The following is an 18,672-nucleotide window of genomic DNA, read 5'->3' as shown; positions in this document are numbered from 1 at the left end:
AAAGTGTGCTATTATTATCCTCAGGGCAATCACTCTGTGAAGTGGGCGGGGCTGAGAGAGCTCTGAGAAGCTGTGACTGACCCAAGGTCACCCAGCTGGCTTGAAGTGGAGGAATGGGGAATCAAACCCAGCTCTCCAGATTAGAGTCCTGTCACTCTTAGCCACTACACCAAACTGGGTTTTCCCATGCAATCTTGGCCTACACATGATGTATTTTATTCACATGTACTCTATTGGACTAGGTCAGTGGCTTAGTAGGGTGTCTGCTTTATATGCAAAAGGTCCCATGTTCAATCCCTGGCATCTTCAGTTAAACAGATCCAGTAATATGTGATGTGGAACTCTTGAGAGCCTGGAGAGTGACTGCCAATCAGAGTAAACCAGTGGTATTCATCTGCTGAAATTTCTGTCAACCACAAGAGCCACATGACTATCGTGTGCTCTGTGTACCATCTCAAAGACACACACAAAAAGAAGGAAATATAATGTAGCCCTTTTAATTACAAGGGTACCATTCAACTGCAGGGTTATCTTTCCTCACTACTTTTGAACCATAGGCAGCCAGCCCTTGTATGTCTGGATTTAGAGAACAGCTCACAGGTCAGAGTTTCTGCATAAAAAACAGTGCAAGCTTTCACATTTTCTAGAATTCTGTTAGCTGGGATGTTAGAAAAACAAATGTTTCTCTATGTTTAAAATGCCCTTCAGGTTTTATTCTAGTTCTGTATTAAGAGTTGTTGGAAAGTGTTTGTGTTCTAAGTTTGCTGCTTGCAAGGAGTAGGATGCCCTATTCCACAACCTCATTCAGTTGCATATGTTGACCCAACCCCATGGAACCCTTGCATCTTCCAAGCCTTGATATAACAATAATGGAAAAGTTGTGTTGTGCTTTAAAAACAAAACCTTAATTTAATCTTGGGCTAGAGTTGCCAATTCCAGTTTGAGAAATTCCTGGAGATTTGGGGGCAGAACCTGGGAAGGATGGAGCACAGCAGGGTATAATGCCATACAGCCCATCTTCCAATGCTGTCATTTTCTCCAGGAGAAATTATCTCCATAGTCTGATGAGTTGTAATTCTGGGAGAACTCCAGGTTCCACTTGGAGATTGACAACCCTATCTTGGGCCCACAGTAGTGATAAAATCAGCCTGATTGCTAAAGAAATTACCCACTTTCATGGAACATGGGGCAGGTACCAGGGAAACAGTACTAAAAAATGCTACAGGTGGTTCCTGATCCTGACCCATTGAATGAGTATCACTGCATTAGACAATAATAGATCAATAGTCTGATTCAGTGTGAGTAGGGTTGCTAGTGCCAGGTTGGGAAATTCCTGGAGACTTGGAGGTGGAGCCTGGGGAGAGCAGAGTTTGTGGAAGAGAAGGAGTTCAGCAAGGATGTGATGCCAAAGAGTTTGCCCTCAAAATCTGTCATTTTCTCTAGGGGAACTGATTCTTGTAGTTTGGAGATCTGTTGTAATTCTGGGAGATCTCCAGATCCCACCTGGAAGTTGGTAACCCTCAGTATAAGAATGTATAGTAGATGGAGGCAGGGCATATCTTGTGTCTTATTTCATTTTTCTGCAGTATGCTTTACATCAGTTTTACAGCATTTTAGATTTGCAACATTATAATTAGCCAGGAGACCCCTGCTTTTCCATCAGTGGTCCGTTCCAGTTCCAGAATACAAGTGTGAGCTAGGCCCAAAGACAAAGCTGGAAGTAGATACTTTTAAAATGTCTATGCATGTTGTCCTGGCAATTCTCTATTTTTGTCATGGTGGTGATGGAAATAAATAGTAACTAATTAAGCACAAAAGTATCTGTTGTTCTCGTAAAACAACCGTGGGTGGGGTGAGAAGGTGTGATCTGGTTCCTTTCCTATCCATAGGCAAGAAATCAAATCATTCATTAACATGAATTTTGATATGCAGGTATAATATGGTGAATGATACATGTTTCCATGCCAAACAAACAGTCTATCTATAGATAGAGAGGGTAACATAATATGGTTGTTGGGGGTTTTCCGGGCTGTATTGCCGTGGTCTTGGCATTGTAGTTCCTGACGTTTCGCCAGCAGCTGTGGCTGGCATCTTCAGAGGTGTAGCACCAAAAGACAGAGATCTCTCAGTGTCACAGTGTGGAAAAGATGTAGGTCATTTGTATCTACTCAGGAGGGGTGGGGTTGAGCTGAGTCATCCTGTAAGAGTTTCCCAGGGTGTGGAATGCTAATGGCGGGAGGCTTCACTGAATCCTGAGGAGGTTCTTTTGCATATGGATTGGTGCTTGATGTGCTAATCTTCTCTGCAGGGCTATTGTCGGGTGTGGAGTGTTTTGTTGGCCTGGTGTTTTTCAGAACTGGAGCCCATGCTCTGTTCATTCTTAAGGTTTCTTCTTTCCTGTTGAAGTTTTGCTTATGCTTGTGAATTTCAATGGCTTCCCTGTGCAGTCTGACAAAGTAGTTGGAAGTGTTGTCCAGTATTTTGGTGTCCTGGAATAAGATACTGTGCCCTGTTTGAGTTAGGCTATGTTCAGCCACTGCTGATTTTTCAGGCTGTCCAAGTCTGCAGTGTCTTTCATGTTCTTTTATTCTTGTCTGGATGCTACGCTTTGTGGTCCCGATGTAAACTTGTCCACAGCTGCAGGGTATACGGTATACTCCTGCAGAGGTGAGGGGGTCTCTGCTGTCTTTTGCTGATCGTAGCATCTGTTGTATTTTTCGGGTGGGTCTGAATACTGCTTGAAGGTTATGCTTTTCCATAAGCTTTCCCATCTGATCAGTAATTCCTTTGATATATGGCAAAAACACTTTTCCTGTAGGTGACTGTTTTTCCTTGGTTGTTTGATTCATCCTGGGTTTGATTGCTCTTCGGATTTCATTTCTGGAGTAGCCATTTGCCTGAAGTGCGTGGTTTAGATGATTAATTTCCTCATTGAGAAAGCGCGGCTCACATATCCGTCTTGCACGATCCACTAATGTTTTCATTATGCCTCTTTTCTGTCGGGGGTGGTGATTGGAGTTTTTGTGTAAGTACCGATCAGTGTGAGTTGGTTTCCTGTAGACCTTGTGACCTAACTGAAAGTTTGCTTTGCGGATGACCAAGGTATCCAGGAATGAGAGTTTTCCCTCACTTTCTTTCTCCATTGTGAATTGTATGTTCAGGTGGATGTTGTTGAGATGATTCAAAAACTCCCTCAATTCTTCCTCCCCATGGCTCCAAATGATGAATGTATCATCCACAAACCGGAACCATACACTGGGTTTGTGGGGTGCTGATTCTAGAGCTGTTTTTTCAAAATGTTCCATGTAGAAGTTTGCTATAACTGGGCTGAGTGGGCTCCCCATGGCCACCCCATCCATCTGTTCATAGAATTCGTTGTCCCATTGGAAGTAACTGGTTGTCAGACAATGATGGAATAAGGCTGTTACATCCTCTGGGAAAATCTGATTAATCAGTGCAATAGTGTCTTTTACTGGAACCTTGGTAAACAGGGATACAACATCAAAACTGACAAGTATGTCTTGTGGATTGAGTTTCAGAGAACTGATTTTGTTGATGAAATCTGCTGAATCTTTGATGTAAGACGAGGTTTTCCCGATGTGGTCCTGCAGGAGATCTGCCAGATGTCTAGCTAATTCATATGTCGGTGAACCAATGGCACTCACAATGGGTCGGAGTGGGACTGAATCTTTATGTATTTTGGGGAGTCCATATAGTCTAGGTGGCTGTGCTTCAGTCTTGCATAGTTTTCTGTGCGTGTCGGGATGTAGTGAGGAATTCTTGATCAGCGCATTTGTTAGCCTGGTGATTTTGCAAGTGGGATCTCGTTTTAGTTTTTTTGTAGGTCGAGGGGTCCAGGAGTTCCTTAATCTTCCTTAATGTAGCAGTGATCATGAAAACGGAGGAATACAAAAAGAAGATTAAGGAACTCCTGGACCCCTCGACCTACAAAAAACTAAAACGAGATCCCACTTGCAAAATCACCAGGCTAACAAATGCGCTGATCAAGAATTCCTCACTACATCCCGACACGCACAGAAAACTATGCAAGACTGAAGCACAGCCACCTAGACTATATGGACTCCCCAAAATACATAAAGATTCAGTCCCACTCCGACCCATTGTGAGTGCCATTGGTTCACCGACATATGAATTAGCTAGACATCTGGCAGATCTCCTGCAGGACCACATCGGGAAAACCTCATCTTACATCAAAGATTCAGCAGATTTCATCAACAAAATCAGTTCTCTGAAACTCAATCCACAAGACATACTTGTCAGTTTTGATGTTGTATCCCTGTTTACCAAGGTTCCAGTAAAAGACACTATTGCACTGATTAATCAGATTTTCCCAGAGGATGTAACAGCCTTATTCCATCATTGTCTGACAACCAGTTACTTCCAATGGGACAACGAATTCTATGAACAGATGGATGGGGTGGCCATGGGGAGCCCACTCAGCCCAGTTATAGCAAACTTCTACATGGAACATTTTGAAAAAACAGCTCTAGAATCAGCACCCCACAAACCCAGTGTATGGTTCCGGTTTGTGGATGATACATTCATCATTTGGAGCCATGGGGAGGAAGAATTGAGGGAGTTTTTGAATCATCTCAACAACATCCACCTGAACATACAATTCACAATGGAGAAAGAAAGTGAGGGAAAACTCTCATTCCTGGATACCTTGGTCATCCGCAAAGCAAACTTTCAGTTAGGTCACAAGGTCTACAGGAAACCAACTCACACTGATCGGTACTTACACAAAAACTCCAATCACCACCCCCGACAGAAAAGAGGCATAATGAAAACATTAGTGGATCGTGCAAGACGGATATGTGAGCCGCGCTTTCTCAATGAGGAAATTAATCATCTAAACCACGCACTTCAGGCAAATGGCTACTCCAGAAATGAAATCCGAAGAGCAATCAAACCCAGGATGAATCAAACAACCAAGGAAAAACAGTCACCTACAGGAAAAGTGTTTTTGCCATATATCAAAGGAATTACTGATCAGATGGGAAAGCTTATGGAAAAGCATAACCTTCAAGCAGTATTCAGACCCACCCGAAAAATACAACAGATGCTACGATCAGCAAAAGACAGCAGAGACCCCCTCACCTCTGCAGGAGTATACCGTATACCCTGCAGCTGTGGACAAGTTTACATCGGGACCACAAAGCGTAGCATCCAGACAAGAATAAAAGAACATGAAAGACACTGCAGACTTGGACAGCCTGAAAAATCAGCAGTGGCTGAACATAGCCTAACTCAAACAGGGCACAGTATCTTATTCCAGGACACCAAAATACTGGACAACACTTCCAACTACTTTGTCAGACTGCACAGGGAAGCCATTGAAATTCACAAGCATAAGCAAAACTTCAACAGGAAAGAAGAAACCTTAAGAATGAACAGAGCATGGGCTCCAGTTCTGAAAAACACCAGGCCAACAAAACACTCCACACCCGACAATAGCCCTGCAGAGAAGATTAGCACATCAAGCACCAATCCATATGCAAAAGAACCTCCTCAGGATTCAGTGAAGCCTCCCGCCATTAGCATTCCACACCCTGGGAAACTCTTACAGGATGACTCAGCTCAACCCCACCCCTCCTGAGTAGATACAAATGACCTACATCTTTTCCACACTGTGACACTGAGAGATCTCTGTCTTTTGGTGCTACACCTCTGAAGATGCCAGCCACAGCTGCTGGCGAAACGTCAGGAACTACAATGCCAAGACCACGGCAATACAGCCCGGAAAACCCCCAACAACCATCGTTCTCCGGCCGTGAAAGCCTTCGACAATACGGTAACATAATATACTCAAATCCCTTTGATCCCCCTTTCCTAAAACATCATGGAGGAACGATGTATTGTCGAAGGCTTTCACGGCCGGAGAACGATGGTTGTTGTGGGTTTTCCGGGCTGTATTGCCGTGGTCTTGGCATTGTAGTTCCTGACGTTTCGCCAGCAGCTGTGGCTGGCATCTTCAGAGGTGTAGCACCAAAAGACAGAGATCTCTCAGTGTCAGACACTGAGAGATCTCTGTCTTTTGGTGCTACACCTCTGAAGATGCCAGCCACAGCTGCTGGCGAAACGTCAGGAACTACAATGCCAAGACCACGGCAATACAGCCCGGAAAACCCACAACAACCATCATGGAGGAACGTTTGGATTTGTTGTGCAATTGAAACTTTCTCAGAGATCTCAGAGATTAATGGAACACCTTATTCTTAAAATCAAAAAACCGATAGCACATTGCTAGAAGGTTGTGGTGTCTCCTATTTATCTTTTGGGAGCACAAATCTTCTATTGGGTCAGTATGGTAATTTATAGAAAGAACTTTCAGGCAGTTTTTTACATGCTAATTACAGCAATATGGTTAGTTAGTAAAAGGTAAAGGTAGTCCCCTGTGCAAGCACCGAGTCATTACTGACCCATGGGGGGATGTCGCATCACAACATTTTCTTGGCAGACTTTTTATGGGGTGGTTTGTCATTGCCTTCCCCAGTCATCTACACTTTACCCCAGGGGTCATTTCATAAAAAAAGAGCTGGCGCAACTCATTAGCATAACTCATTAGCATAACTCATTAGCATATGCCACGCCTCTTGCTATCGCCAAACATGTGTCATTAGTATAACTGATTTGCATATGCCACACCCCCTGACATCACCTATTCTGGCTGTTTTGGACCCAATTCTGGCCATTCAGGGCCGAAATTGGGCCCAAAATGGCAAAAAGGGGGCTGAAAATGGCTGAAAAGGGGCCCCAAATGGTCAGGATCGGGCTGCTGATGAGCGGGAGAGTGATCCATCACCCATCAGAGGCCTGATCCAGGCCATTTCGACCCCAATCCAGGCCAAAACGGGCTCAAAATGGCCGAGAGTCAGGTGGGTGGGGCCACGTGACATGTGACCTCTTTGGGGAACTGCCGGAACTGCGTTCCTGTGCGTTCCCCCTTGAAATGAGCCCTGCTTTACCCCCAGGAAACTGGGTACTCATTTTACCCACCTCAGAAGGATGGAAGGCTGAGTCAACCTTAAGCCGGTTACCTGAATCCAGCTTCTGCCAGGATCGAACTCAGTTCGTGAGCAGAGCTTGGACTGCAGTACTGCAGCTTACCACTCTGTGCCACAGGACTCTATATGGTTACTTACTGAGACCTTATTTATCAAAAGGCCTACAACACATCCTGATATTACAGAATAATATCTTTCATTTCCTTAACTGTTCTCCTACTATCCAGTTATTTTCAGGCAGATGCTCAGTAGCAAATGCTTGGCACGGAATTCATTCTTGTCAGGATTTTTGCTGCATAACTAATAGCATAAGATGAATTCAAGGGCAGATTCCAGGTGTATCTGCATTGTAAGGACCCAAACTAATCATGAGATCCTGTTTCACTCTTAGGAAGAGGTCTCCTTGTGCCTCACTTCAGCCTATTGGGTTATGCTAATTAGTAAATAGGGCAGCATATTCATAATATCTGGCATTGTGTGTGATATTTTTATTCCAGCTATGGAGTTTAGGCCTCCATAAAATTCTGTGCCAGCTTCAGCTTCCAAGTGGTTAGAAGGTATAAAGGTGCATTGCCCTCAAATCCCTATTTCAAGCACAATGCCTGAACATCATAAGAACAGATGAAAAAAATTCATAGTGAAGTGGACTTGAGCCTAATAATTCATCTGGGTCTAAAAATAAGATAGGCACAGCAGAGGTGTTCCCTTAATTGGAGAAGTATCATCGTACTTTATGCCAACTGTTAAAGCTGTGTCTTTCAACTGAATAACATAATCAATCTCCCTGTCCTGCTTGGATTAAGTCACTGCCAGCTTGTCCTCTTCCAGGCCCCATGCTCATTCAGACACTGGCTTAAATTCACCAAAAGCTTCATACAACACTCATTCGTTACCAGAATATTAATTTTTTTTGTACTGTGCTCCAACATGACATATTTGTTCTAGAAACAGAAAACCATCTGTTCCACTAGTTGTCAGCGTTAAGGCACTGCTTATTACCATCTCTCTCGCTCGCTCTCTTTGCTGTTATATTCAAGATGATTTCCCCCCATTTCTAATGTTACTGAGAAACAAACAGCACTTGCATCCAAGCATGAGGTAGGCTAATACAAGCTTTCTACATGCTGTTCAGCCAACCCACCCCAATCCTGACCTGATGCACCCCTGCTATGCCCAGAAAGGGCCTCCCTTGAGTAGCAACTGTCATTTGAGCTACCTCACCAATTTACTGATGCTAATGTTTATCTATGCTGGGAGGTCATTTGTTGTTTTCCCTTTACAATATGGATTTTTTTGCTTCAGGCAAATGTAATAATATTGACAGGCGGTCTACTTTCTTATTGATGCCTTAGAGGGTTTCCCATGGGACCCTCATTAATTCATCGGAGTACAGACCTCTGCTGTGACATGTCTTGCTTTTAATCTAATCCTCTATATGATAAAGATTATCTTAGCTGTTAAAAAAATGTGTGGTGGGTATCTCTGGTGCTGTCAAACAAAGTAGCAACTGTTGTAAGATAATAGTTGGTATTGTTATTAGCTATTGTGACAGTCTTATTATTGTACCAGATCCTTGCCCATATTAGCACACTTAAACATGTAAAAGCAAGCTTATGTTGTACTGCCAATTTATTTATTAAAACAGATCTGGTGATACATTTTCAGCATCCCTAATTGGTCCAGTAAAGTGACCTTTAAATGAATTCAGATCTCTTTCTCAGGTGGAATGGAAAACTTGTAACATACAGGGCAAATGGTATGGATTGGATAATACCTAGGATTTCCAACTTCCAGGTGGAGCCTGAAGATCTCCCAGAATTACAACTGATCTCCAAACTACAGATACCAGTTCCTCTAGAGAAATATTTCTTTATTTACTTGAAATGTTTCTATGCTGCCTATCCACCCAAATAGGATCCCCAAGACAGGAAACATCAAATATTAAATCATTTCAACATTAAAAATATTTAAAGTAAATTATATATGCAATAATCCAATAAAAACATACATAACACCAAAAATACATAACACCAACAGATGTAACACCAAATCCAGGGAGGAAGCCAATAACAGTTATTGGGAATATGCCAATCAGAACCAAAAAATCTTCACCAGTTGGCAGAAACCAACAATTGAGGGAGACAGACAAAGCTCCCTGGCAAGGGAGTTTCAGGGAGGGAGGGAGGGCACAGAAGGCCCTTCCTCAAATTGCTACCTATCTAGTCTCAGGTGGCAGGGATACCTGAAGCAAGGCCTCTGAAGATGATCGGAGTGGATGGGTAGGTTCATATGGGAGAAGGCAGCCCTTAAGGTATGCATGCTTCAAACCATATAAAGCTTTAAAAGTTAATACCAGCACCTTGAATTTGGTCCAGACACAAAATTGGGACCCGTTGTAGTTGGAACAAGACTTGAGTGATATAGTCCCTATGACCCACTCCAGTCAAAATGACTGCTCTGGGGGATGGAGTCTATGACATTATACCATCCCCAAACTCCACACCAAATCCCCAGGAGTTGACAACCCTAATCATAGCTGTTTCACTGATGCCAGAGAAAGGGCAATCTTGCCCAGTTCTCCTCCTGACAGAAGTTTCTTCTCCACATGGCTTTTTGTCCACATGGTCTTTATAATCCCCATCATAGGTTTTTGTGGGGATTGCACCAGCACCAGCAGAAACATTGATGAGATCCAACCTTTTGAGAATAGGAATTAAGATTGCCAACCTTCAGGGAGCTGGAGTCCTCCCAAAATTACAACTGATCTCCAGGCTACAGGAATGTTTCCCTGTAGAAAATGGTAGCTTTGGAGATCAAACTCTATTTTATACCATAAAGTTTAGAAGAATTGGGAGTCCTTCCCCAGATCACCAGGAATTGGGAGTCCTTCCCCAGATCACCAGGAATTAAGAGTTGGCACTTTGCATCTAATGCTTAAGTTGCTCCTTATCTTCATTGTTACTATCACATAATATGTGCAAGATATAAACCATATAACATGCAATCCAACTTTTGGTTGACCTGGACTTCTGTACCAATCGTTGGTTGCATCAAACTGCTCAAGAAGCCAGTGTTTGTAATTTAGCCCATTGCTTCTTATTTTTACTGAGAGTTGTAACTAATTACTTACTGAATCCAGATTGCCTTATCATGGAAATCATCTTCATCTCCTCTTTTGCTTGCATTGAATATTGGACACAAATTGGATCTCATCAAGTAACATTGCCTACTTGCTGATCAACAACAGCTTTTCAACTGCCTAGAAGAATATTAACAGAAACGAGCTGCTGACAAACTAGTTCACTCTGTGGGTACTGCCTCAGTCACATAGACATAGTTTGCTCTCCTCAGCCTATTGGCCCTAGCAGATACTAATTTCAGTCCCTTGACTCTTGTATCTTGTACTCTGTCCTTTCTGGCACTACCTCTGATTCATAGTCTGAACAGTGAGGTTTATCCTGCTGTAGCTGCTCTGGACGAAATCATCTGTAGTACTGGTTCTAGGTATACCTTAACTCAATTTAACATCATTCCTATGAAGGTCTGTCTTATCCTGCTCCTACATCTTGAAAACTTATAAAAGCCTAATATTACATTGGGTTACACAATGGAGACTGTAAAATGCTGGCTAATATATAAATATTCAGTGACTCTTCCTAGGAATCTATAACCTTATGTAGCAATCTTAATTGAAACTATTATTAGGCTTTGCATATTTCATAGTATAACCTGCTGAAATGAAATAAAATCATTTCAGCATTGCTTTGGACTACCTTTGAAGCAAACTTTGAATGAGAACTCATGGGTGTTGAACAGTAAGCAAAGCAACGTTCCCATTATTCCCTGGAACCCACTGACTTTCACACAACTTTCAATTACTATACAGATTAATTAATTTGGCATCAATTCTTCCATGCAGAACACTTTCAAAGTCAGGGAATTCATCTTGCGAAGTGGGAGCTTAATTTGTATTGATTTTGATTAGGGCTTAAAATCATTGGGCCCTTACTATTCTCACAGCCAAATTAGCCTTACGTTAATAGCTGAAACAGACACGATGGCAGCCACTGCTAAAGCAGTTTTGCCTGTGAATGTTTCGTTTATGTCCTATCATGTATAAACACACTTACTAGATTAATCAGCCTTATTTGTATGTATGCATCAGCACTAATATCTAGCATACTAACTACACACAAATGAAATGACTCATAAGGTAAATGCATTTATTTGTGATGGGGACTGTTTACAAAAGCAAGTCTATTCCAGTTCTAAGGAATTAGGGTAAACAGGTGTTCTTACCAAGTTCTGCAGTGACTTTAGAAGCTGGGATACTCAATTTATCATTTGTTTTTGAATTACAGTAGGTTACAGTAAAATATTTCACCTATCTTCCATAGAGTCCCATAAATTTGACTGCGTTTTATACAAACTGGTCATCTATTCAGCTTACTAGTGATGAAAAAAGCAAGTCAAGAATATATCCAGCAAGCCAACCAGCTTTGGAAAGTGGCCTTGGCTTATTGGATAATATGTAAACAAGTTTCATGGGTACCATTCAGCCAAAATGCTTTCTCAGGTAGAGATTCCACCAAACTTCTCATAGTCATCCTGTGAATATGCAAAGTTATGTTCCAGCTAGCAGTTAGTATGGCCAGTATGATTTAGCAGCAAGAATGTGTGGAAGGTGGTATAATAAATATACTTTCTAATAGAAGTTGCCAGTTTCACTCCAAAAGTTTACTGGCTTGCTACAAGAGCTTAACACCAGATAGCTGTCCTATCACTCATGCAGTTGTAATGTATTCACAAGCAGCTGTGACAGGGAAAGTCCAATATGACTGGAATTGCTATAGACACCAATGTGTGTTGTATTGCTTGGAATGGCTTGATGGACCTTATGACCCGGGTTGAACTTTGTTAATAATGTGATTGTACTTTCAGTGAAGAATCTATTCACTGAACTTCACAAAGTAAGCGTGATGGTGATGACCTTGTTCCAATATCCACTTCTGCTCATCCAATGACAAGTGTCAATTTGCTTACTTCATGTTTCTGGTTTATGAGGTATCCTCCTTTGTGTGGTTAAGGAAGCATAGAAGCCCATTACCCAAAACTCTAGAAGTCAGTGGGTTTATAGTCAGCATCTTTAGATTTAATTTTCCTCTTTAGTTTTTCAAATGCAAAAAGGGGCACAAGATGCCAAAATGGCTAATGGAGAGTTTTATGAACTTGTTGAGTTTGTATCTATATTTTTAGCAACTATTAGGTTAGGGTTTTTTATCTGCTGACAGCAGTAAGCAAATTGTTTTTCCCCCCTAAGAATCAGCATGTAGACCACACTCTGCTTTAAATTTGTTAATCAGGTGTCTTATTAAATTGTTGACTTAAGCAAGCATTATGTAATGAACACTACCACTGTACCTTATTAGTATTTCCACAGCTTGTTTAGCACGGGGGGTTGGGGGAACCCACATTGTTTCAGAATTATAATGCACTTCGTGATACTAATCTGTATCACTGTTACATCACTTAATCTTGCTAATGCCAAAGGATTTCTTGGCAGGGTTATAAGGCAATTGATAGCTCATTCAGCCAGCAGACAGCTTGAACTTTGCACGAATTGTGAACAAAACTTATTAAAATGATCTATTTTGTTTTTCTTAAAATGTTTGGCTGAGTGAAATGACTCTGTTCTGGGTAACAAAGGTTTTCAATTACCTCTGAAGGCCTCAGAATAGTTTGGATAAGGCCTCTAGGCAAAGAGCAATGAAACAATGCTATCATTCTCCAGTCAAAATGTGAAACGCTAGCTCTCTGAAAGTTTACCTCTCAGCAGCAGGCATAAGAAGCAGTCGATACAATTACAGCAGTGCTGTGTGAGCTTACAGTACAGAATAAATATCGGTTCTCTTAAAGTGTCTGAATTAGTTACCTAGAATATACGTTAATCCTTGACACAGAGTAATTTCTTCAGAGCAGGCGACACATGAAGAGGGACATGATGCTATTAACTGAATCATCATGGCAAGCAGAATGAGCAGCGTACCTAAAAGGGAAAAATAAAAACCATATAAATCTGGCACCAACATTTTTATTATTCATGGCTTAATTACAGTTCAGCAGTAAAATAAAATTAAGCAGTGGTCACATATATTTGAAAGACTTATACTTGAAAAAAAGTGTCAAATTTTGTGTGGAGGAAGTTTAAAATAAGTACATTTTTTTGTTTTCATTCCTAATAAATGAAAAAAATACAGTTGTGTAAAAAGCAGCATCAGATTTTTAGAAAGACATCAGTTACATTTCTTATTCTGAGAGCTTTTAATGAGCAATGAATTTGAATCACACTCCTGTAACCTCTACCTATGTACTGAACATTGAAGCGAGCAGCATTTACAAATCAAAGATGCCTCGTTTTTTAAAAATTGAATTAGTCAGGAACTGAAAAAGAATGAAGTCTCTAGCTTAGAAATATGTTTGAATGTGTGCTAAGACTATTAAGATCAATGTGTGTGTTGTGTTCCGATTTTCTAGGAACTTCAGTCATTTGAATAATGGAACAAACCTTAATTAGATAAGAAATACTGGATATAAATTCACAGTGCATGTTAGGGTTTGGAGGAGACTCTGTTATGAGGACATAAGAAGAGCTCTGCTGAATCCGATCAAAGATCCAGCTAGTCCAGTCTCTAGTTTCCAACAAATGCCAATCAGATGCTTCTGACAATCCCACAAGCAAGAGCACAAAGGCCAAGATCTCTCCCCATTTTTTTTGTCCCCAGTAACTGGTTTCCATGACTTTTGAACATGGGTTCCATCTAATCAACCTGATTAATAGCCATTGTTAGTCTTATACCCAGCCTCCTTTCAAAGCCACCTCAACCAATTACCATCATCACATCTTGCGCCAGCAGTTGCTATAAGTTAATTATGCATTGTGTGAAGAAGCATTTTCTTTTGTCTGTCCTGAATCTGCTGCCAATCAATTTAATTGGGTGACTCCAAGTTCTAGTGTTAGAGCACGAGAAAAATTATTCTCTATCTACTTTGTCCACACAATGCATAATTTTATAAGCTCTATAATACTTCCCCAGTCCCTTAATTATTGTTTTCTGAACTAAAAAGTGACAAAACATTAGCTTTTCTTCATAAGGAAGGTACACCTATCCCTTGATCATTTTAGTTGCTGGAACTTTGCTAGATCCCTCATGGCAATGCAACTGATTGATATAAGGCTATTTTTAAAAACCCCTTTCCTAATAATCTCTCATTATCACACCTTAAATTAATGTTTTCACTGACCTGCCCACAATTACCCCAAGATCTTTTCCCTGGTTAGTCTCTATCTATTCAGACCCCATCAATGTATATATGAAGTTAGATTTTTTTTGTTGTTTTTGTTGTAATATGCATCAAAGTATACTTACTTATATTGAACTTCATTTGTATCCTCTTCTTCCAGTTTAGAGAGATCTGGAGCCCTTCATAGTTCACTTTGGTTCTCACCATCTTGAATAATTTGCTGTCACCTGCAGACTCAGCTACTACATTAATATCCCTGACTCCAGCATAAAATAACTCCTGTCATTTTTCCCCATATCCATATAGCTGTTTTATCAACACAGGTCAAAGGGCCACCTGGTTTTTAAGAAATGGGATTTGTGCCTTTGGCATGCATACTTAGTATGGAAGCCCATTTAATCATTTATGACACTCAGTGTGTAGAACAGTGAGCTCCTGAGAAATAGCACAAGGAAATTGGAAGAGGGGAGAGAGGGAGAGACTGCCTCTCCTTACTCTCCCTAAATGACACTCTTAAAGTATTTCATTATTAGAGCTAGGCAACTCTTCTTACAGGAATATTATGTTCCCCTTAAAATCATACACGAGCACAAGTACTTACAACACTTGGGTTTTCTTTGAGATGTTCATTCTCTCAGATTTAAAATTATAGTTATTACAGCATCTGAGAAGGTCCAGATGATGCTTTACAAAGGATGATGGGAAAAGAAGGGACAAAGAACACTGAAATGGTAAGAAAGCATACAAAAGAGCTCACCCATCACAACTGTATAGGCAAGCTGTTTTTCACTATCTCATAGAAATTGTAAATATATGAGTGACAATTTAAAAGGCACGGCATTTTTTTCCCTCTGCAATCCAAATGTCATTAATTTCCACTACATTCATATGATGTTGTTGTATTTGCAGGGAAGACCAGAATTTTCTGAAGTGGTCTCCAAATTAGAAGAATGTCTATGCAATATTGAGGTAACAACATAACCTGTTGTGATTAAGGGATGCAAATGCATAGTTCTGAGCAAGTGTAATGGTTGGCTGATTGCTTACTGAAGAAAATCATGTTCCAAGATAAGCTCGAAAGTTTTCTCAAGCTGATTTGCCTAGCTGTAACCTAAGCTATTCTATGTGAAAAAGATACAGTGAGTGCAATTAAAAATTGAAACAACGGCTAGCCCATCAGAAATGGAACCTGAAGTCCTTGTTATTCTCTATTGCTGGAGATAAGCAATAGTTTTTAAGGCTTGAAGGTGATTCGAAAGAGCAATCGTTTTCGACAACTACACATTCATTTAGTTCACCCCTCTGTTGACTGTGGTTGAACAGTTGTTGCCTATGTGTTATATTAGCCTCCGTTCCGGCTCGAATGACTCACACGACACCTGTTTTGGGTTAGAAAATGGCCACAACTTTATTGATTACAGCTAGATGGAGCATTGGCCCGGCATCTGGGCACGGATCCCCGTTGGCATCGAGGGCCCCCTGCTGATTGATGCATCTTCCGCCAGTCCCGTGCTGGCCCAACACAGCAAGTGTCATCCCCCGCCAGCACATGCCAGGCGGCCTTCTCCTTCCAATCCGTCGGGGTGAGCAGACCCATGGCTGACTCACCCTGTTTGGGATCCGGCCCAATGCCACAAACCCACCAAACCCATAAAGTTGTGACAGTCCTCACTCCTTCCACTGAGCAGAGGGTGGGTGGGAAACGCGCTGCTCCTGCCGCAATCCTGGGAGGAATGGCGCCCGCTGCTTTGCTGACCAGACATGGGCTGGGCGCTCCTCCCCATCCTGGGATTTGACGCCTTCACTGCATCTTTCACACGGCGACAACTCTGCACGCTGGTAATTCAGCGAGCTTCTTATATTGCAGGTTTGTAAAGCACTGTAAAATCCTGCAACACATTTCCTGCCCACAGTAGCAGAGATGAGTATATACACCATAGATATCTGTGTCTCTTTCATACTAGTCGCAACAGTTAAGAAAACTCTTGTTGTCTCTAGTCTCGGTGGCTGAACAAGAATTTGAATCAAAATAGCTGAGGTCCAAATCCATTATCTGATATACTGTACCATAATGTGGAAATGGGCTACACACATCACAGGTAACAATGGTTCTATTGGGCCACCTTCAACTAACAATTTTTTTTAAAAGCTATTGTCCATTTCCATCCCATGCTGGCAAAGGTATACACAAAGCAGAAAAACTGGATTCAGAACCCTTGTGTTTTTCATGCAGCATTACTAAACAGAGCTTTGCCATCTTGAAATCAGATCAGCATTTATATCACAAGAGGGCCAAATTAGCACCTAGCCATTCTTGATTTCCAGCTTACGTTTTTTATGAACAGTATAATTTGAAATGGTGCAAAGGCTGTTCTCTGCATTAAGTAGTATAGCCAGCACCACAGACAATTCAGGCATGCAAGAAAATGTTCAGAAGAGCTGAGCTCCCTGCTCTTAGCAAAGGTCCTTGCAAAATAAGCTTCATTAACATAATGCAATTAACACAAGTTTAACATAAGCAAGATATTCCCTACAAAGTACATAAAAGCTAGACCTTTTAATCTAGTGTTTTAGCTTTAAAATGTGGCCCAACGTTTTCTGTCTTTGCTTCCAAAATACATTGTAATTTAAGTATTAGAATTTCTGTAGTAGTTTCTTTCATTTGCTGTCAACAACATAAGGCAGATTTCTACCTGGGGTGTCACTCTGGGTTTCTGAAATATTGGCAGGTTGGAGGAGAGCTAGTGTCTGGTTTTGAAAAGTGGATTCTAATATAATTCAAATAGCATAGGAGCTTCTAAGTGCTCCTTCCTGCATTGCTTGGTCCAAGTGAGGTCCCAGAACATGTAAGGAGGAATCCACATTATGCCTACAGCTTTTCCCCCTTGGTCCAGAGAGAGTGCTATCTTGGTGGTGCAAGAAGGAGCTACGTTTCAGAGGCCGTCACCAGAGGAATGGGAAAGTGCAATGGACTGCACTGGGAATGAAGCAGTAGAATGCTGAGAAGATAGAATGGGCTGTAGCACTTAAGAATGCAGATTATTACTATTAGCTTTGTCTATGTACAAAAAACCCTCTCTGTAAGTTAAAAAAAAGCATTGCAGCTCCTGTGCTAATTTTCTATTTAAAGTGAATATTCAAGTGTGTGCCTTGCAGTCTGGAGTTGTACAGCTCATTCTACCATCTCAACATTCTACAGCCTCATTCTTCTGAATATCTACGTATACCAGGCTAAGAATCAGACCTAAAAAGGAGATTGCTTGGACTTCTTCCTCTGCCCTCAGATTCCTAAAAGGAGAACTTTTGGATTTTGTAGCCCCGTGAAACCCTGCCAATGGTGCCCCTTAGCTGATGTGTGGGAATTAGAGAGCCAGTACAGTGCAGTGGCTAGAGTGATGGTCCATAACTGATGGACTAGGATCTGGGCAACTCAGGCTCAATTCCCCACTCTGCCGTGGAAATTTCCTAGGTGACCTTGGGTCACACACTCTCACCCTAACCTACCTCACAGATTGTTGTGAGGAAAAAATGGAGGATAGGAAAATAATATAAGCTGCTTTGAATCCCCCTTGGGGAGAAAGGAGGGATTTAAATGAAGTAAAAAAATTAAAAATATAAAGTAAAATTAGAGTGTTTGCTCGGGGATTCTTTTCTTTCCAATTTGTCTCCTCATGTGCCAGAGCTGCCTTCTGGCATTTAAAAGCAGGTTTTGGGGCATTGGCCCTGGCAAGTCCTGGCTTGCTTGAGGGAAAGTAAGTTTCATACGGGTGTTTAGAAATTTAACTTCATTCTGTTGGTAATAAATGCCTGGCTCCCTTTGGCTTGTAGAAAAGAGAGGATAACTAATAAAATAGAAATCATGTTTTATTTTAGTAACAAGTTCCTGGAATAACACTTCTGCACTACAAGTGTGTTGGAAAAGTCTCCCTCCCAAACACCCTCTCAAAATATATCACCACTCTTGAGCTGAAGGGCAAGCCTTCCATAATCTGTTTCATTTTTTAGGCTACAGCTACAGATGCAGGTTACTTTATGTGTAGGTGGAAGTGCTTTTAAGGTCTTTTTGAGTTTGGGGTGGGAAAGTAAAGCAGTATATCACCAGTGCTGTCTAAAAGGAGAACCATCTAGCTATTGTGACACATCAGCGGCAGTGCATATGAGAGTAAATCTGAGCTGTGAGCTTGTGTAAGTTACAGGAGGAAAAGCAATATTTAGGTAGCTGAAACTCATCACTTCTATTGGCAAAATAACACAAGGGTAAAGCTTAAAGCAGCAAATGTGTAAAGAGTAAGAAATCTTCAGACTCTTGATCAGGCACATGAAATAAGGACACTTTTAATTC

The 18,672-nt window shown here is 41.3% G+C and overlaps 1 protein-coding gene across 1 annotated transcript in view; it reads left to right on the top strand.

The window, feature by feature from the left end:
* The window catches only part of TNNI3K (TNNI3 interacting kinase), a 323,247-nt gene that overhangs the window by 277,802 nt on the left and 26,773 nt on the right, over nt 1-18,672 (top strand). The window contains exon 22 of the mRNA XM_054979625.1: nt 15,240-15,299. Coding sequence (XP_054835600.1) covers nt 15,240-15,299 — 60 coding nt within the window. The remainder of the gene's footprint in view (nt 1-15,239; nt 15,300-18,672) is intronic.

The sequence above is a fragment of the Eublepharis macularius genome, chromosome 5 (genome assembly GCF_028583425.1).
Source record: "Eublepharis macularius isolate TG4126 chromosome 5, MPM_Emac_v1.0, whole genome shotgun sequence".
Lineage (NCBI taxonomy): Eukaryota > Metazoa > Chordata > Lepidosauria > Squamata > Eublepharidae > Eublepharis > Eublepharis macularius.
Note: the sequence above shows the minus strand (reverse complement) of the source record. Positions and strands in the feature narration are given on the sequence as shown.